Consider the following 27,441-nt stretch of genomic DNA (forward strand, 5'->3'; position numbering starts at 1 on the left):
ATACTAATAAGGAAATGCCTAAACAATTATAATAATCTTGGAAAGTAGAGTAAGAGAATTGCTAAGATTTTCAGCAATACTGGGTGGATTATAAACTCAAGTACTTGTAGAAGTACTTGTAGTAGTAGAGGAAATACTGAACAAAACTCTGTTAAAATCATTAACTGTATTAATATCATATGATAACACATATTAAACTGTGTTAAAATATTTAACAAAACTGTGTTAAATCATGAAATCATACTGAACTTCATGAGATTCCATTAAACAGTACCGACTCCAGCATCAATCGCTGGGCTACACTGTTAGTGACTGACTTCCAGCAAGGCTTCATGCTGCTAATCACAACACAGTCAGTCTGGTAGCTCAGTTTTCAACTCACCTCACTGTTCATAAATCTGTTTTGTATTTCATCATTTTGTCTATGATGATGCTACAGCAGATATTGTCAAAAGGCTTTCTAAAGTTTAAACAAATGGCATCCTTTGATCTCCCATCATCAACCATGCCAGTTACCTTGTTTTTGAACGCTATTGAGTTGGTAAAGCATGATTTCCCCTTTGCCCCATCACTTCCACAGGGTTATGGTGAGGATTACCATGCAGTAGTTCCTGGATCCTCTTTCTTCCGCTTCCTGAAGAAAGGAGTCACATTTGCTCTCCCCTAGTGGCCATGAGCTTTCAAAGACTACCAGGTCAGACCATGATGCCAGCCAGCTTCCTCAGCTTGTGGTTGCATCCTGCCAGGTCCTATGGACCCAAGCACGTCCAGTTTGTTTCAAATGTTCCCTAACCTGTTATCCCTGTACCAAGGGTAAGGCCCTAGTTCAGGTCTTCCCAGTTGGTCTCTGGGAAACAGGATTCCTGAAGGCCTCCTGAAGGTAAAGATGGAGGTAAAGGCAGTATTAACTACTTGGGTCTTTTCCATCTCCATCACCATCATTCCCCTTTCTGCTGAGTGAAGTTTACACAGTCACTGAGCCCTCTTTCAGAATGGGCTTTCTAGTTGGAGGAATAAAAATATAACAATAGATTACACAGAAGCATTCTTAACCTTGAAAGCAGATAAAGGACAAACCGTAACACTACTTTTACTTAAGAGGCCCATAGCATTTAGTATGACAAATCTAAACTTAAATTACATTATTACTAGCTTCTAAAGAGAGAACTGCTGATTTTCTCGTTCCAGAATGGATTTAGAATTGGACTTGTATACATACATTTTGTTTATCCTCAATTCACTGGGCAGAAAATTACATTTCAGACCCTGAAATTCCATCTTCTGAGCTTAATTTAGTTTCTGGTATTTTCCTTTTCTTGTCGTCCTTCTTTCACCCTTGCATCTTTATGTGATAGTACCTCTGCTGCAGATTAGACTTTTTACTTCGGAATGGAAGACTCAGCAACTAGTAGAAATTTAATGCTCAAATGATTGTCCATAGAGGAGTCAGTAACTGACCATGATAATCCTAAACAAGTCTTATCAGAGGTACTTAATTGAACATTGGACAAACTGGTACTGAGTTTTAATGACTATTATGGTAATTAAAGTTATGTCTTGCTGGACAGACTGGCAATTCAACTACACTGGACCATGAATGCCATGCCTACATTAATACCTGGGGCTGTTCTCTGGCCACAAGGCCAGATGTGATGAAAGAGGCTACAAGTGCATCATAAAACATTATCTAAATGCAACATCCAGTTCTCTCTCAATTCCTCAGCTCTTGTCAACTTCTGAACCATGCCTGAGAATTGTTAGGGGGGTTATCCAGGCAAAATGAGGAAGAAATGGAGCAGCTCTGCTAGACAGGGATTTCTCTGACTTGCATACAAGGAACAGGAGAGAACAGACAGGCCAGCAAGAGACTGACTAGCTTAAAGATCCTAAACAAATTAGGAACTACAGGACAAATGAGATCACAGCTAGAAAGATGACACTTGTTGACTGTCCCTCTCCTTACCATTACACAGACTAAACATCATGCTTAAAAATTATTTTGCCAACCTTTTTTTGCATGCAGCACAAATTAGCCCAGAAAAGGTTTACTCAGAAGAGCAGACAATTCACAACAAACCTAGCACAGAGATGGCTCAGTCTCTGGCATATTCTGCAACTAAAGCATGTTGCCATTACAGCCAACATGAAACAGTAACTCCAAAGACACAGAGGAAAACCCCACAGAAAGTCACAGCAACACCCTCAGACAGTTCTAAAACAAATAAATAAACAAAAACCCCACTACCCAAGCAGGTTGTTGTAAGAGGAGCCACTACACTGTATCAAACACAACATACACTGCTTAACTATGTACATTTTTCCCTGCAAACAGTGATGTCTTCCTGTAATCGATGGGAAGGATTTCCTCTTTTAATAAATTTTAAGTGCAACTTTAAGTATAGGATTACAAAGCATGAACGGACATATGTCAGGTCTTCAAAATTGTATATGAATATAATACTGCATTTTAACTTTGTGTAGCAGCTATACATTAGTATATCCTGTGCAAAGAAGAATTTATATTGATCTCATATTGTGAAGCACTGTGCAATTTCAATTTCCCAGAAACCTCAATAAAGAAAGTTTTGAGCTACTCGAATCAGGCTCCTAATTTGAGATCCAATCCCCAAAATGCATAAAAACCACATTCCAAATTAACCACTCTTAATTAGTAACAATAAAGAAAATTCATATGAGAGCTACAGTTGACTAATTTTTTTCTTTATCAGAAAGGATTTCATTCAAAAGGGCATCTTTTATCATGAGAAGCAGTAAAAAAAAAAAACAAACTTCCAGACAATTCTTGTTGTGTTCAAAGTGTTTTCAATAGGTAGTCTTTTGTAACTAGGATGAATTACACTATTTACACCCATCCTCAGGCGAACAGTCTCTGAATCCAAAAAGATTAATAAAATACCGATTTTTAAAAATTATTGAAATTAAGCAAATATTTTCAGAATCTCCTAAACTCGTTGTTTAACTTCAGGTACAGTAAGACAGCAAAGAAATTAAAATTAAGAAAACATTGAGATTTTTTATTTCAGAGATTCCAAGATTATTGGGTGCTTTGGATATAGTATGCTCCAATAAATATGTAAGGCTACTTATAAATAGCTGAAAGTTGGTTACCTACCAAATGCACCCAGCAAGTCTACTACAGTTTCTGAAAGTAAACAAGCACTATAAAAGGAATATATTTTGAGTGATTTATACACAGTGCATAGACCCATCTGACTGCCAAGAGAACATACTTCAATGTCATTACCTACATTAACTTATGTGAAGATTGCTCTTCAGAAGAGGAATAAAATATACATCAGCAAGAAGGTTAAATCAAAGCTACTTAGATAACTTTTAAGTCTAATTCTTTTAAAACACTTTGCTGATAAGCTTTTGATTACAGCAGATGCACTACTGTAAGACTTTAAAAGTAATGTCTGTCTTTCATGTAATAAAATGATATGTATTTCACAACTCTCTGAAAAAAATTATTGGCAATCTATCCAATCCATTAGCACAAAAATATTTCTTTATGGGTCAAAGGTGGGCATATTTTTACGGTGATTCCGCTATTCAAGTTGTATCTTAAATCAGATAAAGAGAATAAAATATCCTGCTGTGTCTTGATGGCCAAAGAAAGACTTACTCAGAAATAATGTCAACAAACCCTCACAGACTTACTGCACGTGGAATATAGTTAAAACTACTACCATTTGATGTAAAGAGTGACTGGCTTGTTCTTTATTATTTTAAAAGATTTTTGTGTGTTTCCTATTTTGCTAACATTTGTTAGGACTCTGATTTTTTATTTATAAAATTCAATACATTTTATATTGATATACTTTTTTGTAGATACAACCAGTATCATATTCATATTCATATGAATTCAATGTTGCTTCTTGAAAATTATATAAACATACAAAAAAACCCCCTGTTATGTTTCCCAGAGATGAGCATTCAGCACAAGTTCGAAGATTTCACTCTACGCTTTAATCACTATCCTCTAGAAAGGACACAGAAAGCCAAAGGGTCAAACTGGCAAACTATGTTGCTAATCCAGATTCTTTTTTCACGTCCTATTTCTAAGGCAGCACACACAGAAACTTGTGCTGAACTCAGGACACAAGTGCTATAATTGCTTCACAAGATCTTTCAGCAGAGTGAGGTCTACAAACCCTTAGACATGTTAAGATTTGAAGTATATTACTATGTGTACAATGGGGTTTGTTTACTTGGACACTGGAGCCTTTGCTTTAAAGAGGAGTCTTAACACTTATAACAACTGATAGTGGCAATCAAAATCTAGGAAACAACTAAACAGTTTTTAAAACAAACAAAAAACAAATCAGAAAACAAAAATCCAAGCCACAATATCAGAAGGAGCCTTCTCTATCTTAACTTCACCTTCCTCCCTATCTTCCCCCTCATTTTCATGTTCAAGTCACACTCCAATGGACATAGAGCTCCCTTTATGTCCCAGATACAACTTAAAGATGAGGCAGCATCTTCATCACTTGCATACAAGAACATTTGGTAATCATTCTCCCCGGTCCACAAAATACCAATAAACCCAAGAAGAACACAAGTCTGACAATATGCATCTATGGCATCAGACTTCAAAATGCAGAATCCAGAGCTTTTCTATGAATCATCAACCTATCCTTCCTGAAGAAAACAACACTTTAATAGAAACATTCAAGAACTAAAATTCTGAAGAGTATACTAAATAATATATGTAGAAATATGCAAGAGAGCGTAAAAATACAGAAGGCCACATCAAAGCAAGATATTATCAATTTTATAATTTCTATTAATAAAGCAGTGGTCACTCACCCAGATCAGTGGGTGAATACATACCCAATCAGCAATGTACTAATGACATATCTTAACAAAAGGCTCAATAAAAATCAGTAGCATACAGAACCAACCTCAGTTTGCAATATGAACAGCAAATAAAAAAATGCTACACCTCCCTCCCCCTGCATTTTCAATCAGCAGAAGGTCTTGGTAGCAGTATTAAAGGGAAACCAAGCCAATTTTTTCAAGTCAGAAAGGAAAGAGAAGGAACTTTTGGACAAGCCAGTTTTGCCTCCCCTTCTGCTCGATCATACTTGTAAAATGCAGCACCATCACAGGCCAATCTCCCAAATGTCTCCAAACTGTGCAAGGTGCCACTAGGGGTACCATAAGTGAACAGCAATTATCATATGCAGATTGCAAGCATGCATTATTATCACGCAGTACAATTTATTCAGAGAGGAGGTAGGATATTCAAATCTTCACCAAATTAAAATACTGAACACAGATAATTATAAATCAAGACACATACCGTACCCATAATTTTAAGCATCCTTATTAAAAGTAATTAGATTTTGGCAAGTCTTTCTCAATTAACATGACCAGTCAAAAGAAAAAAATAAGTCATACATACTGGCTGTTTTATCTCCATGATTCACGAAACATTAAATAGTTTATTCACATCACTGTTGAACAACTTTTGAGTGGGTTTTTTACATACAACCCCCTTCTTTCCTTTACTATTTTCATCATTATAATTTACATGCAAATATAGTGTCAAATCAACTTACTTATTTTAGAAAGTGACTTTGCTAGACTGTACGCTGGTCTGAACTCCAGAAATGCTTTGAGAGAGTATCTCAAGACTTCTAACTGCGATAATATGTTCACTGGGGGGAAAAAAAAAAGGCAGTGAATTTGTTACAGAATACTAGCTATTCTGTTGTAAAATCAGACTAGCAACCTACATTCTTACTTTGAGTAGCTGTGTAAAGTACTGTTAACCACTGACCCTTATTACATTAGTTTATAGCAACACCACACTGCTTTTACAAAAGTAGAGATAACATTTTGTCCCACAGAATACACAGAACTTATTTTGGCTGGGAAGACAACAGCTGAGGCACAGGCATACCGCTGTGAAATGGAGGTGTGCCTGGTCCTCGGAGAAGCAGAAAAACCAAAGTATTTTTCTCACCTTCTGTTCTTAAAAACTGACACATCAGTGAACAAGCATTATTCAACAATGATACAGACTACCTGCATACGAAAATGATGCAGGAGAAGAAAAAAAAACCTACAAGACACTAATAATAGTACTGGAATTGGATTTTCAGTGGTACTTAAACAAACATCCCCAATTCACAATATGAATGGCTTCCAACTAAAACTTAAACATTATATTTTGACCTTTTCAATTTCTGTATTGTTTATTCTATTTTCTACAGAAAATTAACATTCCCAGGCAAAATCTCATGTCTTTGCTATGCATAAAGAAGAAACTCAAAAAACAACATCAGCAGCCTTCCAAAAAGAAATAGGAGTAAAAACTCACCCTACACTTCCCTAAATTAAAATTAATAAATACAGACTAATTTTCTTTTGTGCTTTTGAACATGTTAGCGTAGACATTTAATGATGTTTAGCTAATGCATTTTAATTTTGTGCCCCTTCAGTTAGTTCAATTTACCTTTCCTAGGTAGCTCTCTCAAGACATGGTCTCCTAAGACGCCTTCATTGCCCACTCTGTCTTTATACAATTCTTTCTTTTCTCATTAAAGAGGTTTATCATGGAGATTACTCAGGTTAAGAAAAGACACTGTTCACTTTTGCATGGTCCTGCCAGGGTAAAGTTCAGTCATGGCTACGATAGTATGCTGAGCTGAAGGCATGTCAGCAGATACGTATAAACTCCACTAATTAAGATGATGAATCTCTCCACTGACAATAAATGGCCCTATAATGTTGATTTCTCCCTTGTGCCTGTGTTGGTTTTTTTTCTTTTTAAAGATAACCATGAAATAGTAAAAACTAAGACTTGGATATCAGCAGTTGAAATTAACCAAGCCTTGAAGCATGCAACAGATCTAAACATTTCAAATTTAAAGAACAAAAAGAAATTAAGTGCTTTGTGGAAGAAGAAAAAGGTATATCTGTGCAGCATATTCCTTTGGCAATGGCATGGTTTCTCCATTCAGTCATAGTTTCTGTCCTCCCCTTGCCATGTGGGAGTGAACACTGACATGTATGGTATCCCCAGGGATACCATTCTCTGATTAGTCCTGCCTAGGCATATGTGAATGACTGATTTCATGACAGCAGGACAGACAGATGTGTCATGTTTCTCACATTGCTGCTTTCATTTCTAAAGAGTGAGCTTCTAACTATCACAGTTAAGAAAAAGTTGTAAAACAAGCCTATGGCATGCAAGATGCCTTCCCAAGGCTGCACCAAGTCTGAAACAAAAGTCCCAATGTATGAACTGACATATATCCTTGCACATAGATGCCTTGATGTGTCACTATTCACTATATTATTAGTTAAGCTCTTTAGGACAGAATAAAAGGAAAGAAAACATGAGGTGCATGACTTCAGACTAAATTGCAACCATGTCCTAAACACGAGACAGGTTAATGGTGATATAAAAGACTTAGCAGAGATACGGGGATTAGAAGAATGTAGAGTAGACAAAACGATAAAGATTTAAAATATTTCTATTAAGAGACAACTAGGCTGAAACAAGGAAGTAAGAATTACCATATTCTTCAGAGGGCTTCATCACTGATGCAAAAGACTGCAGACAAAGTCTGTCTATACTTCTATTTACTATCTGTCTGTCTGTCTGTCTATCTATGTATCTATCTATCTATCTATCTAACTATCTATCTAACTATCTCAAGTGCTCAAGATCAGGTTGGATAGGGCTTTGAGCAACCTAACATAGCGGAACATGTCCTTGCCCACAGTAGGGTGGTTGGAGTATATGGATTTTAGAGGTCCCTTCCAACTCACACTCTGATTCTATGATACAGCTCTGTTTCCATTCTAACATTCATTTACAGCATGAAAGACAACGGTTTAGAGGACTTCAGGCTTACTTTGTTAACCTGTTTTCAAAAGCAAATCAAGTAAAGCTTCTCCCATGCTGACCTACCAAATGAAAGACTATACCCATCTTTCCATCATGCTCCATCAATTGCTTATAGGAAGCAATTTGCATTACCTTTAAGTGTTCTTGAGTGTACAGTAATACATCTGCCTTGGATTTTGTAAGCATAATGGCTGTGTTCCAGACACACAAACTACATGAAAGTGCTTATATCTGACACAGCACAAATAATGGAGTATTACTGCTAATGTGGTAATTTGGGAGGGTGGAAAGAGAGAAGAAAGAAGAACTGCATTAAAAAAAAAATCACAGAATAAAGGAGACATCTGGCTGGACACAACAGAGTACAGGTGTTGGAGATCACACAAAAGGCTAATATTTAATACGTTTTTTCTAAAAAAAATGTTGATGTACAGGAAAAAAAGCAAAAAGTTACAGGAGGGGAAAAAAAAATCAAAAAACCCAAACACAGAAGTAATTAAGGAGCAGAAAAAGTAGTTCAAAGATAAAAGGCAGCAACTGAGATACAGACAAGCTACAGAGGCAGATAAGATACAGAGGGTTTATCCTGTCCAAAATAACGTGCTTTGACAGTCACCAACAGACCACATCACCTTAGGAGGAACTTGTTCAGACACTGGGAAGCCCAGGAGCCTTGGGCATATCTGAGTCACATGACATAAGATCTGATAAGGTTTTTTGCATTTTTTAAGTTGGGAAGTAAAATAGGAAGGAAGAGAAAAACTCTATTTCCTAAGGAGTTGAACTATTTCAACAACCTTAATAAAGGTACAATAGAGGTTCTAAATCCCACACAAACAGTGCTGGCCTGTGTTCTCTTTTAACATTGTATTCATATTCCTTCACCAGCGTTTCAGCTCTTGAAAAGGTACCCATGTAAGTTTAGCTGTCAGTAAGGAATATAAAATTAATATTTAAATAATCAATAACACTTTTTTATATACTTCCCAGCTCTTCAAAGATCTGTACGATTGCACTATTTCCCCTTGGAAATGTGAAAATCCTAATTTTTGTCTGGAAAAGAAGAAATCTAAATTTAAAAACCAGTATATTTTTGTTTCTATAAAGGATTTCATTTCCTCTGATCACTCACAGAAACACATCTTCAGTTTCAGTAGGGATGAGCTGATATTGATTTTTTCCCCCCCTAGAACCTTTTAAGTCCTCCTAGTACAGATGACCTGATTGTTTTCCAACAAATCCTTTGTCCTCATGCTAATCCGTTGCCTATTTTTAGGCATATTTCAAATAATAAAAAAACCAAACACAACAAAATATTCCAGACTTGCCATCAGCTTGACTGAAATCCACTCTTACACCTTGTTCCTACTTCTTAACAACTAGAGAGTTAAACTAAATTATTAACTCCTGACATTACAGGCTCCAGTGCAAACCAGGAATTCAAAGCACGCATTTGACTATTTAGTAATGTTAATTTCTGGCTACCACAAAAAATAAAATAAATAAATCAGCTAGACTGAAAAAGTCTGCATATCTCCAAACCACTCTCCTCCAGAAAAGCAATGAGAGAAAGTATTAGAGCAGCAAGAGAGACTCTTATACTGTTTTTAAGTGGGAGTTAGGAAAAATGCAGTTTAAAGTTCTAGAGAAACAACTGGCTTTCTTTAAATGCAAAGTATTTAAAAAAAACTCCTCAAGCAAGCAACGTGAAATCAAAAATATGAAGTCTCTCTTTTTGGTTCCATCACTTAAACTCTAGTGGCTGACATAATTTAACATGAAAGGGCACTTGATTAAATCCATCTGTGAAAACTGTCTTAGGTTTTAAACCAGAATAAGTTCTGACTGGAATCAATTACCAAAAAGGTTAAAATATATTGCATCAACAAACGATTAAAATAGCATTTCCTACCTGAAAATATAGACGGTCTTTTCTTAGGACGCCTTGGATGTATAGGGTCTATATTCCTAATATTTCTTTGAAACTTTCCTTTAAAATCATTTTCTAGCAGGATGTCTGGTGGCAGGCTTCTCCGTCTTGTTGTTTTATAACGAGTCTGATAGGAATTCAATTTACTATTAGTCCTGGAGTACAAGCTGCTGTCATCAACTGCCATTATAGAGCACTAACTGTTAGAGTCAGCCCAGGAAAGCAAAGGCAGCCTGGAGATCCAGAAGTATTTGGACTAGTGGTTACAGAGCTGAGCAATCTCAGATGTTCTCATGCTCAACTTACTTGTTGGGGAAGTTGAGCAGGTGGATAGGCATGTGCTGAGACAGGTGTAGAGTTACTGCATCGCCCCTCCTTGCATCAGTGAAATAGCACAGGGAGGAGACAGGCTGAAATAATTTGTTTGAAAGTTTTGAGGTAATTAGGAAGTTCAACAAACCTGAGCTCAGCAGCACAATCTCAGCAAAGGGGGAACTACAGTTTAACATGAGGCAGTGTCTAGGGTTGTATGGTTTATATTATACCCACAGCATTTCTCAGATCAGTTCATTAATACTTCGTTAACTTGGCAAGCTAAACAGGTGATGCTAAACCTTTTGGAAGGAATGGGAGAAATTATATATCTTGATATATATCTGTGTAGCTTTTTAAGTATTTTATTGTGTTAGAAATGCAGAAGGATGCAAAGTCTGCTAGATTTTGTCTTGCTCCTCTTAGAATTGTATTGAATTTGGCTGAAAGTTGAAATTATGAATGGAAGGATCCAGTCTAAAATACACTGGACTCAGAAATCACACCTTCAATTCAGAAAAGCTGATAAATTAAACCAAAGTGATTTAAACTAAATGAACATTAAATTAAATATTTAACATTAGATAGCAAAGTGACCATCTATAACGCTGCTGCTTCCTTTGAGAACGCACGCAGGATCACTCTCGAGGAGAAAAGACAACGCAGAAAGAATCGTGTCTTGCAGAATGTACCACCTAAGGAGTCTTTCTGCTGTGCCTTTTGCAATCAGACATTATCTCATATAGGCCTCATTAGCCACCAGCGTGCTTGTAACAAATGTGGATAGAGCCTTTCCCAAATCTTCATTCGTGAAGCATAGCCATGATGATTATTTCTAATCTTACCGAGTATTCAAAAGATCATGAGCTCTGTTTATATGTGGAAATAAGCTTTTGAAAATTCTACTGGACTCCAAAGGAGGTTTAGGTGGTGGGAATTAGGTTATAACCAAAGGGAATCATATGTCTAAATTGCTCAGTTACATTTTAAAAATTCCTCTAGACACTGGTCTTCATCACTGGAGACCAAAACACTTTGTTCAAGTCCTTCAAATCTATAGCAGCTGTGGATCTCATCCTCTGTTTTTCCCAGCTAATAACTCCTCCCTCCCAAGAAAAAAAAAAGGTCCAAGAAGTTTTCCTTGCTTCTCCTTCTCTTCCAACTCCACTTGCTTTTTCAGCTTTGACTGAACCAACACAAAAATATTCACTTCATTCGTGATAACACAACTAAACCAAAATAGATAAAAAAAAACCTTTTCAAACCAACAGAAAATGCTTAAATCTGAGCAAATAAATATCTCTGAACCATGTGTGAAGACTGAGAAATAAGAAATATCAAATGCAGGAATTGACATTTGAGGAGCTTTAAACTGAAATTTGACAGAAGCTTTATATAAAATTTCAGTATCTTCAATAAGTGACCTAAGCATCAAGCTACAGGATATTCTGGAGACAGCTCTTAACTTTTCCTGCTGAAAGTACTCCAACACATATAAATAATTAAATATTCATTAGAAGAGTGACTTGAAAGAGACTGTCCCATATTCTAGCTGAGTGATACAATCGCTGCACAATCTTACCTTCTGCAGCCCAATGAATATTCATGCCAAGTGGAACATTTCCAGTAGGAGAAATGGCCGCTGAGACACTCAAATATGAGATAGTGGTCACACTCTATCAGATGGGGAAAACCTGTCAAGAGCACAAATCCCTGATCCAGCAACAGTACACAGAAATCTAAGAACAGTTTACCCCCGAGTGGCCTTCAGGTGGAAATCCAGAAGACAAATGAAGACCCCAAACATCTCATCACTAAATTAATTGCCTTTTACAGGATCTGCTCTGGAACACACACTTGAAAATTCATTCAGAACTAGAAATCAAGACAGGCAAATAAATACTTGTTCTGAAAACTGAAAATCCTAAGCAGATAAAGCAAAGGAGTATGCAGCGGTAAAACAGAAACTGAGGGTGCTGGTGGTGTCTGAAAGTTGTTGAGAATGAGGTGCCTAAGTGTCATTTTAGTAGACTAACTCTATTATTTATCCCATCAAAGGTTTACACAAGATCCTTCAGAAGAGATTACTACAAGAAAGTAATCCTTGTGTTACATTCAGAACTAATCGTGAAAGTGCTCAAAGTATGAAAAGCAAAGCACAGGAATCATAATTTGGCTAAATTTTAAGGCTGGCAAAGGTTCATAAGACTTTAGGCTTCTCTGGTAGGTTCTGTGTAGTTCAGTACTTTCTTACAATTTTAAAAGGTCAGTACAATAATCATTGGGTTTATCCATTACAGTCAAAGGCTAAATCAGAACATCATACCCCTTGCCTCCAACAGACTACTCAGTTGTAGTGTCTGCAGTTTCTATTATGAATTCTTTCGATCAAAATTTGATAAATAAATGCTAAAAGTAACTGATGTTTGATAACTGATTTGTGTTTGGATGTCTGTACTGCAGAAACACAGAGTTGATGTTACAAAATCAGCCTGGTCCAGGTCATAAAAAAGCCAATTTTCTCATAGGGGAAATTATCATTAGCTTTTTGTTTAATAATACAGCAGCAAATCTTGTTATATTTTATGTGCAGTAAGCCAAGTGTTATTATGACCGCATTAGAGCTGCCGTTCTCATTTTCAGCTGCAGAAATATTTGTGCTTATCAACAGCAGAAAAAGTTTCCTAAAAAGTGTTCTCAATGTGTCACCTTGTGCAGGCTGGCTCAGAAAATCTGTATTATGGAAGAAGAAAACCAACACCACAATGAATTCCTGTATGGTTTGGTAAAGTAACTTCTGTATCAGTGTACATGAATTCATGGCCCTTCCCACCATGCTGTACATAGCAGAATAAAGTGGTATGTAAATACCTCCAAGGGAGGAGATGGCCTCTTAGCCATATAAGTTGGAGGAACTGCAATGGCAGGAGAGGAAAGTTCGAGCTTTACTAACATTTTAAGCCAGCACGGTTCAATAAATCAAGCCTCATCCTTCTTGCCTGTGTCCCATGGAGCTTCTGTCCTTGGTTCATTACCATCCACTTTGTGAGGCTGCATAGTAAACTATGGCAGAAACCTAGGTTACCTTTTGTTTATTTATTCATTTTTAGTCATGCTGCCACAAAGGACAAAAATACAAGAGTAAGCATCCAGGACAGGGATATATGAATTGCTTCTTTTAGTGACTGTGCCCGGTTACCCTTAGTTAAAATATTTGTAAAACTAAGGTTACAAAGGCAATGTTCAGGCTACTTAATTAATTTGTCTGTGTTTTACAGGTTTTAGACATATTTAAAGAAATCAAGTTGTTACCAATCAAGTTGAATATTCTTGGGTACCTGCTTGCCCAGGAGACTGTTGAACAGAACTTACCAATTTAGAAAGCCAATTCTGTTCTTTTGTTCAATGTAAGGACTTACTACCCAGCTCTCATTTCCTATACACATCAGAACAGTCACAGATCTGCCAAGTTATCTGTGCCATGAAGTCTCTAACCTCTTTTGCTTTGCATCTCAAATACAAAAGCTAAACAATGCAAGAAAGGAAAACTGGGTATCAAAAAGTGAGGAAAATATACAGCTGTTTAAATCCTCCAACTGTTACATAAGAAATTATTTGTTTAATTTTCTGGAATAACCTGGTTGTCTTAATCCATAGGATGTGAACATCTGACATGTTCTCTGCTTGAATTATCCCATTTCTTCCAGCCTAATGCTGTTATAAGAAGAGTCTGGATTAGGTCCAACTTCAGCATCCAAAAACCCTCTCCTTAGTCAAGCATCATTTTTCAGAAGTGAGTATAAGAGAAAAAGGTCAGTAAACAACCAGTCATGGTCATCCTGTTAAAGACAGCAAAGAGATTAGGTTCACATTAATTTCTACCCTTGTAGCAAACACTTGGCTTGTAGAATTGTGCAATTAGGGCTTAGTTTCCTACTACACCTGACCTTCGAGAAACTAAATAAGAGTATTAGATGTTAGTCATATCATGCACTACATTTACAGTTTTAATTTGCAATAGGTAACTTAACATTGAATTGCAGTCACAGAAAAGAGAAACAGACTTTCAGCCCAGACAATTCTTCACCTCTCTCAAACACTAACAGATAAAACATCAAGAAAAGATAGAGCTTTTACAGAGTTACTTTCTATGTTGGTATGTTGATTTTAACAGATGAATATTGACAAGAGATTTGGCTAAGTGTTTCAGCTGCATTGTCCTTCAGCTGAAAGAAGATAAGAACCTTTAAATGGAAATCATATTCTTGCTTGCTAACAACAAACAAAATATATGGTAAAAGCTGTAATCTGATTCTAAGATATTAGTTCCTTACTGTTTGATCCAGAATGTGCACTTCCCATATTAAGTAGGAAAGCTGACTTATATCGCAGCATTTCAAAAGCAAAAAAAATCATTTTCTAATGTCCATTTGTAATAATTTTATTTCACACTAATGTTCCCGTTACATGATAGCTGCCGCAGCCTTATTTTCATGAGAACTTGAAAGCTGATCCTTCTCCAACAGGAAAGCATCGCAAACCCTGAGAACAGGCATTTTCTGGCAGGGTAGAGTGTAGAGGCAGAGCACAGGAACCCAGCCAGCTGACAGGGCTCCTCACAGATGGCCTCAGAGCTGTCGGCACCCGAGTGGCAGCCCAGTGGCTGGGCATCTTCCAAAGATCACAGGCTGAGGGTGGAACTTGCCAGAATCTACACAATGGTAATGCTTGATATTATTCCACTGCAATCTGGGACATTAAGCCTATGCTCTAGGTACAATGGTTAGAGAAAGACCTGGGGCTACGCAGGAATTTTACTTAGTAAGAGGTAGTATTAGTCTGGAATAAACACGGCAGATGTTCCTGTTTTTCCTATTGTGTTCTGTGTAGAAAGTGAATACTGTTAGCAACTACAAACACTAAGGTTAAAGATTTCAGAGACAATTTTCTATTTTAAACCACTTTTAAGTGTTCAGTATTCTACATAAATTAAATTTTGTTAGCGCATATGTGTGAGGTAATAACAGCACTTCAGCTTCTGTAAAAAGTGTTAAATATATAGAGGAAAAAAATTCATCATGTTTGAAACTTGTATGTATTTCTTAGAGAGGATCAATGAATGAAATTTTTCATAAATTACAAAGAGTTTATGCTACACTTAATGTTAAGTGAGGCCACTGCCCAAGGTGATCACATAGATATAGGAAATCCAGCCTTCTTCCTTTCCTTGCCATGAAAACTAAAGGGTAATGAAAATTCTGATTTTTATGGATGAGCAAATATCTATGTGGTCTATTAATAACATTGACTTTTATAAATTCCAACTTATCAAAGTTGCACTGATTCAGTGCTGGATGAGATTCAAAACAGATAGAGCAGGCTGCCCTGTGGCAGAAATAGTCCCTTGCCCAAGACTGAATTGATTGTGTTACATGAATTTTGTTAATGAAGAGGAAAGAAGAAAGGCAGACAAAACTCATCTCACCCTTCAGTACACCTGTCCTTTGCAATGTAATGGGACAGACCTAAATTAGATTTCACATGTCTTTCTAATGTTGCAAGAAAAAGAAAAACAACAAAAAAACCAAAACATGGAACAGTGTATCAGAAAACACTCTGAAATAAGTACCACACAGAAAAGAGAGGAGGAGAGAAAATTCAGCTATATAGTTCTCTTAGATCCTTGTGAAGATGTATCTTTTCCCACCCTTCACATCTTCCTAAAACATCACACTCTAGTTAATGCAGGGTCACTCCATCCCATCCTCCTTGAATATCCATGCCTTCAGTCTTAACAGATTGTGGGTTACAACCTGATGCAAGGGTTCGATCTCAAACCACTGGGCTAGTATTTGCTGAGTGTTATGTCATTATCCATACAAAGAGAAGGTAACAACTATCACCAGCCTTTGAAAACAGTAACAGCATTTAACTCTTTAATAGGTGTTTCCTGTTCTCAATCTAGACACTACTTCGACATCCACATAACATAATGAAACATATTTTGCATCATCTATTGCTAATTAAAGGTGAGATTCAGATCATTCAGTGTTGACTTCAGTTCACATCTGAGTGAAATCTATGTGCCCAAATCTTAGGGATCAAGAGTGCCTTCTCTCCAGCACCATTTAATTTCTGAATGAAGACTGTCATGATCCCACATGCCATGCTCGTCAGGAGCTCTAAAATGCTTGTGGTTTTGGGATTAAAAAAAAAACTAAATATTTTGAGCCTCTGAAGAATATGACCTTTCTTTGTCAAATGGGGGAGAATCCATTTTGTGCTGCCTCTAGTGGGTTTAGAACAGCAGAAAGCACTACTGCCCAGGCTCCTACTGGTATAAATTTCATCTGTACCCTCATATTGGGGCAAACTGTTTCCTAGATCCTCAACAGTGACATCTGCTCATTTCAGAAGTGTAGTAGTCAGAACAGCCAGGTATAGCTTGTTTTTCATGTAAACAAATATAACCTGGAGAAAAGGAGGCCTTTTCACTCCTTACCACTCTCTAAAACTGCCTGAAAGGAGGTCGCAGCAAGGTGGGGGTCAGGCTCATTTCCCAGGTAATAACTGATAGAATGAGAGGAAATGGCCTCAAGTCACACCAGGGGAGGTTTAGATTGGGTATTAAGAAAAATTTCTTCACCAAAAGGGTGGTCAGGCATTGGAGCAGGCTGTCCAGGGAAGTGATGAAGTCAGCATCCTAGAAGGTATTTAAAAGACATGTAGATGTGGCACTGAGGGACATGGCTGAGTGGTGGACTTGACAGTGCTGGGTTAATGGCTAGATTTGACGATCTTAGAGCTCTTTTCCAACCTAAATGAAAGTACCTATATTTTGCCTGACTCCTAGACAGAGGGATCTCATATATGTACTCAGGTCATACCTATATCATAGTGTTCTCAGGAAAAAAGTGTACTGGTAACTACTGTTAAAGGAATTGGAGCATAGAATTTTTTATTGTTTTTACTTTTCAGTATCAGCTCAGAATATGCTTGATTATATGCTGAGCCTGTAGCTTTCCAGCTTCTCCATGTTCTCCCCAAAAACCCATTTCATTTTCACACAAAGCATGTTGAACTGAATAGAAGAGCCACATTCAGCTACCATAATTCTGGAGTTTTAGTAACAATATAATAAATGTAGATTAATTTCATATAGTGAAAGATAACCCAGGTTTATTCAACTGATTCTCCAAATTAGTGCTCTCAGTTTCATCTAGTGATCATAAAGGTATCTATTAAAGCAACAAAGGAGCACACAAACTGCAAGGTGTGAGTCTACCCTTCAGTTTTCTCCAGAGACAAAAGTGGTCTTTACAAAAGCATCTTAAATTTTTGTCTAAGATGGAAAATGCATTCCATCTCCCTCAATCTGCAAAATATCCTCCTTCCTAGCTGTCACACTCCCAGGAGAATCAGAACCACATGCATATTCTTGATGTCTGCCACACAGAAATGGATTTAAAGTGAGTTGTCTGGCATGATTTAAGCACATTCCCTTTCATGGGAAGTGCGATTTACAGACTTATATACAGTTTGACTTAATTTTATCCTCTCTCTAGTACCAGTGAAACATTCAATTTGCTCTCTATATCACTGGCTGTGTTTCAGCTTCCTTAGAACTACCTATAAAACTGTTCCAAGTGCAAGAGCAATCAATATGAAAATGAAGGTATTCCATCTGAGGCCAAAGCTCTAGAAACATCAGAACACATCCTTACCAGCTACTCTGAATGCCTGAATGCGTAAATAATCTTTAAAATCTCCAGTTACAAACAAAAACTCCATAACTGATTTGCCTGATTTATTTAATTGTACAACACCAAACTTCTGTATCATAGAATCAACCAGGTTGGAAAAGACCTCAGAGATCATCAAGTCCAACTCTTGATCCAACACCACCGTGGTTACTAGACCATGGCACTGAGTGCCACATCCAGTTTCACTTTAAAAATCTCCAGGGATGGTGAATTCACCACCTCCCTGGGCAGCCCATTCCAATGTCCAATTACTCTCTCTGTAAATATTTGCTTCCTAATATCCAACCTAAACCTCCCCTGGCACAGTTTAAGACTGTGCCCTCCTGTCCTGATTGCCTGAGAGAAGAGACCAATCCACACCTGGCTACAACCTCCTTTCAGGGAGTTGTGGAGAGTGATGAGGTCTCCCCTGAGCCTCCTCTTCTCCAGACTAAACAACCCCAGCTCCCTCAGCCTCTCCTCATAGGATTTGTGCTCGAGTCCCTTCACCAGCCTCACTGCTCTTCTCTGGACCTGTTCCAGCACCTCAATATCCTTCCTGAACTGAGGGGCCCAGAGCTGGACACAGTACTCCAGGTGTGGCCTCACCAGCACTGAGTACAGGGGAAGAACTGTACTTTTATTATACATACTTATTTTGTATTTGAACAGTACTAATAAGGCCCACTTATTGCATCTAACACTGCAATACAGTAGGATACTTCTTTCATAATAGAAGCATTTTTCTGTGTAGAGACTTACTCCCTCTCTCTGTATGCCTCTCTTCTCCCCCTCTCCCTTTCCCATCTGCAGTAAGGAAAGCATTGCCTGGGCAAAATAAGAATGGCTTAGGCAAACTTCCTCTACACAAGTTCATAAATGTGGATTTAGAAGCAGACTGGAGCTCCTCTTGCAGTGTCACGGAAACAGAGAGAGCAAGGAAAGGAACAGTTACCTGAATATAACGTGTAAATTTCTCCCCCCTACTCCTGCCATACTCAGAGATAAAAGTTGACAACCAGTACAAATGTCAAAAAAATCAGCAAATGGAAAGGATGTGAGGAAACTCAAGGTCTCCAAACCACAGGAAGTAGTTGCCAACAGTAAGTAACTGAGACATGGTGCTGCCTCAAATAACAGCAAGCACTGCTCGGCAAGGACAAGCAAGGGATGACTCCTAAAGCAAGCTTTAAGGTAAGTGAAAAATTCCAAGTGCTTAAAGAATAAAAAAGAGGGGAAAAACCCACAAAACACAAAAGAAAGAATAAGAGACACAGTATAGACTTATTTGAAGTCAGAGATATTTTAAGGTACTCCTTTGTCCACCTTGTTTCTTGAAGATGAGAACCTAACTAGTGAAAAAGCATTACATTTTTAACCAATGACATCAAAAGTTCCCAATTTTACTGATTATTTTTCTCCAACTTCTTAAAGCATCACCTGCATGACAAGATGGCTTCTACATCATGCCCAAAACATTGTTCCTGCACAGGACTGGAAAAACATCATGTTCTATTACACTGCTATAAATACGACACAATTTATATAGCCTATACAACAATGTTAGATTTAAGGGAGCATGCCTGTGCATTTTGCATAGATATATAGATATTTAATGTGATTAATAAAACAGTACATATGTATACTGATTATTCAATTTTCCAGTAATATTCAGATTAGGATCTCAGTGGACACAGTTACTATTAACACAAGTAGAACAAGAACAAATTAGAAAAACATTTAAAAATTCCAATGAGATTATTTGTGACCACGTGCTGGCATGAGTTAAGTACAGTTTAGACTAATTTGACAATTAATTTGCAAGAACAACAGTAAATGCATTCAAAACAGTATTAGCAGAAGAGAGTAATTGTGTCCCCTTTGCAAGCTCCCTAATACAGGCAAAATGACAAAAGAGGTCGTGCTTAACAGATGCTCCCTTTAGGGGTTGTGTTGCTGAAAGTGCTGCAGTGGCCCAAGGCTCTCCAGATAAACACCAAATATATATATATATATATATACATATACATGCATACATATATACACACACAGAGACTATTGTACACAATGGAAATAAGAAATAAAGATAATCTGCAACAACAGAACAGAAAAGGAGAGTTACTTTGCTGAGTGTCAGCTGTGCAACTGGTAAAAGACAACACAACCTTATTCTGAGCAGTAACACATATGAAAACAACTGAGAAACACACAGTGTTAGTGTTAAATAAAACGGTGCAGTAACCTAGTGTAAAATAGTCACCGTAGCAAGTATATATTTTGAGACAACTGTTTGCCCACTGACTGTGAACATTAATCGACATATTTCAGCTTTCTCAAGAAAAGGAAACACCCTTCCACTCCTTAATGTCTTCTACTGTTATCTCTATAGAGAGCATCAGAAACAGAGAATTTATTTCACAGAAAGTCAATTAAGAGCTTAGTTAGCGAGGAAGAAAGCTTGCCAAGGGAGATAAATCCTGCAATGCACCCAAAACTTAGGGAGACTCCCACTGAACTCTTCCAGTACTTCATTCCACAGTCAAAGGAGGTATGTGAAACAGTATCATCTTCCTGCTTCTTCCAAGTTTAGCTCCAGGCTTTATAACCCCAAAATTAGAATAAGTGACAAAATATTGAGGAGCAATAAATTTTTCAGCTGGACTGTATGTAGGCTAATTAGGACTTTGAGGACTCAGGATGATAATCCTGAAATTAATCCAGATTCAAAGATACTCAAACAAAAGACCGTGCAGCCCTGTTGCAGTATCCTCACATAGCTTGGATAACCTCTAATTTCCTGACATTTTGCATTAGTTTCAAGAGGAATTTGAAGAATTAATGCCTGTGATAGCATAGAATATTATGTTCTGGCTTATCTCTGGGAAGTCAAGTTGTTACCAGTCTCTAGAACAGGCAAATACGTTGTTGAACACTTCTGCAATTACGCATACATCCAAGAAAAAGTGGTAATAGTATAGAAACTAATTATTTTCAGGAAGACATATATCAGTAAGGTAAGTCCTTCAATCAGTTTGCTTACATTTTCTGTAGTTGAGCACTACTGTCATGTTAGCAGTATAAATTTAGCTGATAAAGGGACTCTGCACCTGAGAACGAGTTACAGCTATGGAAGTGAAAAAGTACCAGAGCAAGGATCAGACTTACTCATGGCACTTGACACTGCTGGTCACATAATTTCTGTCTTTCTTAGGTGGAGGAAATTATTTGGGGGCTATCTATCCAAGTCTTGACTCCAAAAGCAGAGTATTAAGAAAACAGCTCTTTTGGCATAGTGTGCAAATGTAAGAAATATTTCTGTGGAGGATAAAAACTAGTAGTGGGTCCCAAAGGGACCTAAGGAAATCCCCTTCATTCCTACACAGATTGGAAGCATGTGGAGAAACGGGTGCAGTTCAGATCGAACTTCAGCAGAAATGAGATTTCCAGATATGTTTCTCAAGTCTAACAAGCAGGACACATCTTCCATGGGAAAGAATACAGCACGAGCACATAAAAACCAAGAGATTAGTGTAAGGGAGGGTCATCTGACCAACTGTATACAGAAGCTGCAGAGATCTTCCTGCTAGCTAAAGACAGGCTTTTGGAAAGTACTGGGGACTCACAGGAATTAAATAACAAAGCCCAGTTTCAGCTTGGGAGCCTAGTCTCCAATACCTCTTTTACAGCCCGTGGAGAGAGCCATTGATTCAGGGCTGGGAATACTCTCTGCCTCTCCACTAACTATACTGAATAGTGGCAAAGACAAAGTTAGCTTTTGGGAGTTCCTGTTCCACAATGATAGGAATATCCCTCTTTCTTTGGTAGAAGATGCTACAACTCATCTATTTCCATGTTAATATTCCCTTCTTGTGAGAAAATTTGGGTTTGGACGGAGCTAGTTCAGTTTCAACATTCAAGTGCCTTTATTTATAAAGCTGAGAAATCCCTTGCTTTGAGAGATGGCCTTTTAAAATACAGAAATTTGTGGATGATGATCAAGTCATCTTGCAAAATTCTGTTCTATAAATTTAAACAAATGAATTCTTGAGGACTCACAGTACAAAAGCTAGATACAAGGACCTCGAAAAATTCCACAGGCCTCTTTTTTGAACTCTTTCCCTTATTCATACCTCTTTGTTAAGTGGAAATATCAAGGCACCAGATACAGCAGTTTAGTACCACAATAGGGGAAACTGTCTTTTCCCCTTAACTGCAGACTTTTATTGACAGTTACAGATGCTTACACTTTGAATGCTCATACAGGATAGATGAGAGGACCTTCTACACTACAGCAATCGTGAGTGAAGCACAGTAAACTAAAAAGGATTTTCTTGCACCAGGCAGAGCTGCTCTGCTGGGAAGAGCTCAGATGTGAGTGCAGACTTGCCAAGACTGATAAATTTTTTCTGCCCTAAGCAGAGGGCAGGAGCAGGCTTCATCTCTCATTATTTGTTCTCTCCTAATTTGCTCATACAATTCCCAAGCTTTATGTATCATTACTTTAATTGGGAATGGTAAACTAATGGGCTGAATTTTCTTTGATGGTCAGAGTGCTATATAAAGAGATGCACAGAGTCAAAGTGAAAGATTCAAAGGGGCTTTATCTTCCGGTGTCTAAGACAATGCTGAAGAAACTGAAAAAATATAATAACAAGATTCTTACAGCAATTCTTACAGCAATTTTTGATGTTTCTACTTAGGTATCAAATTTATTCAAAGTTGGGAACTGAAAACTTCCTATATTATGACATAACCCTAAATAAGGGCACCACTAGATTGGAAATATCTTCCTGTCAAATCATCTAAAGGAAGGTGTCTAGCAGCAGATTTCGGCTGCTATTACTGTTGAAATTGTACCTAAATTGGCAATCTTGATTTGCTACTGTACATCAACCTCCACATTAGCCAATGTGTGTGTGTGTGTGCGCGCATATCTATGTGAAAGTATGTACAAAAACACACTGAAAAATAAATCACAGTCTGCAACCTAAGCTAAAATTTTTCAGCTCACTTTCTGGAAACACAGAAAGTAGGTCAGCACATATTCCAAAATAGCACATCAGCACTAAAAGCAAAAGGACTTTTTAGCTCATCTCTCTATAGGGGAAAACGGAGAATAAAAGCCTTTTCCTTATTCTGCTATACAGAGGAACATGTACAAGAAAAAATTGCTTATACTTTAAAAAGCCTCCAAATGAGCCACCTATATGGGTTAAAATGTTGTCTGTTTTAATCAAAGCAAAATAACATTAAGTGGAACTATTTAAGCTTTATCTAAATATAACCAAGGGAAAAGCCTGAATGTTTAAAATGTGTTTAAAATGTTGTGCTGGATATGTATCACATCCTGTTCCTTGCACATCTTCTTCCTTGTATCAAAAACCTATTTGGTAAAATATTTACTTTGGAAATAACGGGATACGGTCTGTGATTTTGTTGTTCATCTTGTGATTTATTTTTGAAGTATTTGGTGTTGCAATAAGAATTGCTGCCTATTTTGTGATAACTTTCATGCTAGGCATACTTTTAAAAAAATATTTTTTTTAATACCTGATGCAGGTCTCCCACTTCTATATTTGTTCTTCTTCTATTAAGGAAATAAAAAGGTTAAGCTAAAACCAAATTATTTAAGCACTCACATATCTTATAAAGATTCTTAGGAATTCTTCTGGAATTAATATTGATAACTCCTTTCATGAACTATTACAGTACTTTAATATGAAAAGAAAAGCAAAATCCATTCTTAGGCAATATTAAATAATGCTTATCAGCCCTAAAATGTTATTACCTGATTCAAGTCAATATTAATACCGTTGGCTGCAACACAATGAATGATGCTTCCCAGCATCTGTTTCCCAGAACAGATTTCAAGCTAGAACACTGATATTTTTAATTAGGAAAAAATTATATTGCCTCCCCCAAATTCCAAGTGTCAGCTTCATTTGGATCTCTGTGCTAGACTAAAATGAATGAATGCTTGAAAGTTACTGAGCAGTGGTAGTATGACCTTTAAGTTCAGCGATTTCTATGCAATCAGCAGGAATTCCTAAAAATAACAAAACAAGTCTATTTTTAGCCTCATTCTCTGGGGGTTTTTTCTTTTTCTTTTTTTTTTTTTTTAACTACTGGTATACTTGTGTTCCATCTCAGTTCTTGGTCATATAGCTCTCATTTATTTTCCTGCATCAATATCTCATCCAGCAGTTTGTGAAGTACTATAATCCATGTACATATGTACAAAATTCAGGCAGATATACAATTGGACTCTTCCAAGAGCCACGCTCCCCAAGAAGGGAGATTAAAATGGAAAACAACTTCCTGAACCCACAGCTGCTGGGATCTGCACTTTTCTTTGACACTCAAACCAACACTTGCTATCATAACTTAAGTAAAAATCAGGAACTTCCTATGTAACACAGGCTACACAATTAACTAAGTGAAGAAACCACAGAGTTTCTCAAACTCTGATAAATGAAGTCAAAATACTAAAATAAAATAAAATGGTTGAATTTTTATGTCCTGTGAGGTCTCCACCTTGCTAAATTTTAAAACCGTAGCCTAGCAAATAAAACGCATAATTAAACATGTTTAATTGCATTCCTAGATTACTGCCAGATAGCTTGTCACATGCCTTGCTGGGTCTAAATAGAAGTTTTCATTTGTTACTTCTAAAAGCCAAAGGCGCAGAAGTAATTGAGTTCAATTTACAGCTGGACAAATATACTATTAAAACATCATCAGATCAAATAAATAAAATAGTATAAATTTACAGTGAAGTGTTCAAATAAATAAGGGAAAATAAGACAGTTGTGTTTATGAGTAGCAAGAGATATGATCTCCCCTCTCTCTAGCATTCTCTCACTGATGCCAGCAATGTCATCCTCCAAAACCTGAGAGATCTATGAAAAGATAATAGGTCATACATTCATCAGACTTCAGTTCTGCTAATTCTGACATGCCACCAGTGTAATTAAAAAGCAACACTGCTCTAGTGAAATGGAACTAAATCATTCCCTCTGTTCCCTGGGATCTTTTCTAAACTGTAAAAGACAAGAGATTTCACAATAGCTCATTATATAATTTGGTTTGGTATTAGAAAATAAATGCCCACAAATATACCTGTAAATTCACATAGTTCCATCTCTGAGTTCAAGGACATTTACAAGACACCTGCTAATATGCCAAATTTGTATTCACTGGAGTGGGAAGACTGCTATCATGAGATACTGTTTTCACTCAGAAGCCACTAGCTTAACTGCTGAGAGATTGTATCTTCTTAAACTGCTTCTGAAGGAGAAACGTTAGTATAATCAGTTGCTTGAAGGCACAGTAAAACAGGTAAACTAACCCAGAAGTGGTCAGATCTAGTATTTTCTGAGCTTGCTTAACCAGGATGTAGGAGGTCCTAGAATTACAGTTGCAAGGTAGTCTAGGAAACAGCTCCTACATTTCCCAGTTTACAGGCTGTTACTACATATAGTTGTACTTTTCCAGACCAGAGTCATCAGGCATTCCCTCCCAGCTCATGTGGTGCAACACTACATGCTCAATCTTGTGTCTAGAGCACTAGAGATTGTGCTGTAGACTCCCGTGGCTGCAGTGCTCTACATAGGGTAGACGTCTGCCTTACACCCTTCAGTGACTGACATGGGAATTTCAGCAAGTTCCAACTGTACACGGGGTTGAAATTGCACATGCTGCCAGGGAGACGTGTCCTAGAGCCCTAACTCAAACTGAACTTACAGACTCAGCCATATGGAGCCCTTTTCATGGCAGCTGTAAGGTACACATCTCTGGTGTACAGAACAGCTTATCTCTAGGCAATGAAAATCACCATTTTCATAGTGATCACACAGGTCTAGAATATATATCACACACTTACAGATCATTGTGCTCTACAGTATAAATACTTCCTCTACTTGTTTTGATCTGCACTGTCTTGGGTAAAAAATACCAAAATAAAATAAACACCGAATAATAAATCGTATAATAATAATTGTCCCACTGTACTGAAAACCATCACTGAAAAATTTAGAAAAGCTGAAACAGAAAAATCTGTATTTAAATGATCAACAAAGAAAATAAAATAAACTACTCAGAAAAGTCTGTGACCTCGTTAAGAGCCTTTATAGTACTGCTCTTTAAAAGCAAAAGAAAATATGTCACTCCCCAGTGGAGTAGAATTGAGAGCACTATGGAAGCCAGTACTACAGGAGAAACACTGCTAAGAATATAATTTGGAGGGACTTACAGTCAATTACACTGTACCTGTTTAATTGTCTACAAGAAATCTTATTTTTATGGCAGAAGGACTAAATAAAGAATAATAATGGTTGGTTAAAACCCATTGAACCTTTTTTTGGTAGGAAAAAAATGTTTTGTTTTGTTAAAGAGGACAGTGATGTACTCACATTGCTATTTTTCCCCTGGTTGCTATTTTTCCCCTGGTTCCTTGACATATAAATGCACGGTAGCAATTGAAGCTATTTTAGATACTTAACTTAGTACACATGCAAAATGTTTTTTCATCTGTTTTCAAACAACGTATCAGCATTTACAAAACCAAATATAGACAACTCTCTTCTGTAAGGAATTGCAGTCCAAGGAAGACTTTAACTAAACACTTGCACTGTATTAGATTAGCTAAAACCCACGTTTCTTCAGCTTCTGGTAATGGTTTGCCAGCTTTCACTAACATTAAGACAGAGTCCATAAATACTCATAGTAAAGTATGTGCACGATCTCAAATCACATGTGATGGCCTAAATATAGCTTTGCAATTAATATTTAAAGTGAGACCATAAGAAACCAAAACCTGTCATTGCCAAATATTTAAATTCACGCACACAATCCTTTTCAGTAAAAACTACATAAACATGAGCTTCCAAATACCAATTTGCATGTTTTACATTTTTCACCTATGCAAAAGACCGAACTATTTACTAAAAAAAGGGTAACAGTTGCCACACTTATTCAATAAAAACATGCATTATTACATAAAATTCATCATTATTCTTAACAGAAAAATCTGTAAATCTATAATGACTAGATAATTAATTCAAAGTCTTACCTTTCCCTGAAGCAACAGATTCCAGTAGTGATCTCTCTAAATACTTTGATTTTGCAATGTAATTTTCATAAATAGTTTTCTAGTTCAGACAGAGATGCGTTAACTGCAAGCAGACTGGATGCTATCTTCTTTGTTTCCTGGAGATCACTGTTTTGCATTGTGAGCCATCACAACTACCTAGGAAAAATAACAGTCAACCTTCAGTCACCTGGACAACATGATATATTACTGCTCCCAAATTAAACAAAATATTAAACAAAAGCCAAGTCTTAAAACATCATGTCAAAATTTGTATTTATTTATCAAACAGTTTGTAATAGAAGCTGTTAAAAGAATTACTGCATAGTTTCTTACCAGGAGTTCATGCTCTTGGAAAGAGACATAAAACAAGTGGGAAAAAATTATATATAAATCTTAATTTTTTTAATTACAACTTGTCTTTTCATTGACAATATGAACTAGAGTATTTTTTTTTCCCAGATTTTTGGTCAGAAGCTAT

General features: G+C 37.0%; 1 protein-coding gene across 4 annotated transcripts in view; it reads right to left on the reverse strand.

Annotated features, from left to right (window-relative positions):
- Positions 1–27,119, reverse strand: part of FRY (FRY microtubule binding protein) — a 207,861-nt gene extending 180,742 nt beyond the window's left edge. Inside the window, exons 1-2 of one of the 4 annotated variants that reach the window (XM_039386873.1) lie at positions 26,943–27,119; positions 11,713–11,824 (exon numbers count right to left, since the gene is read on the reverse strand). In XM_039386873.1, the coding sequence (XP_039242807.1) occupies positions 11,713–11,737 (25 nt within the window). In that variant the 5' untranslated portion in view covers positions 11,738–11,824; positions 26,943–27,119. Of the gene's footprint in view, positions 1–5,588; positions 5,688–9,800; positions 10,006–11,712; positions 11,825–26,942 lie in introns of those variants that run through there. The other 3 variants (XM_027728918.2, XM_027728913.2, XM_027728919.2) reach the window with 3 other exon arrangements.
- Between the last annotated feature and the right edge of the window lie 322 nt (positions 27,120–27,441).

Source organism: Pipra filicauda, unplaced genomic scaffold (genome assembly GCF_003945595.2).
Source record: "Pipra filicauda isolate LSUMZ 115617 unplaced genomic scaffold, ASM394559v2 scaffold50_size3627746_pilon, whole genome shotgun sequence".
NCBI lineage: Eukaryota > Metazoa > Chordata > Aves > Passeriformes > Pipridae > Pipra > Pipra filicauda.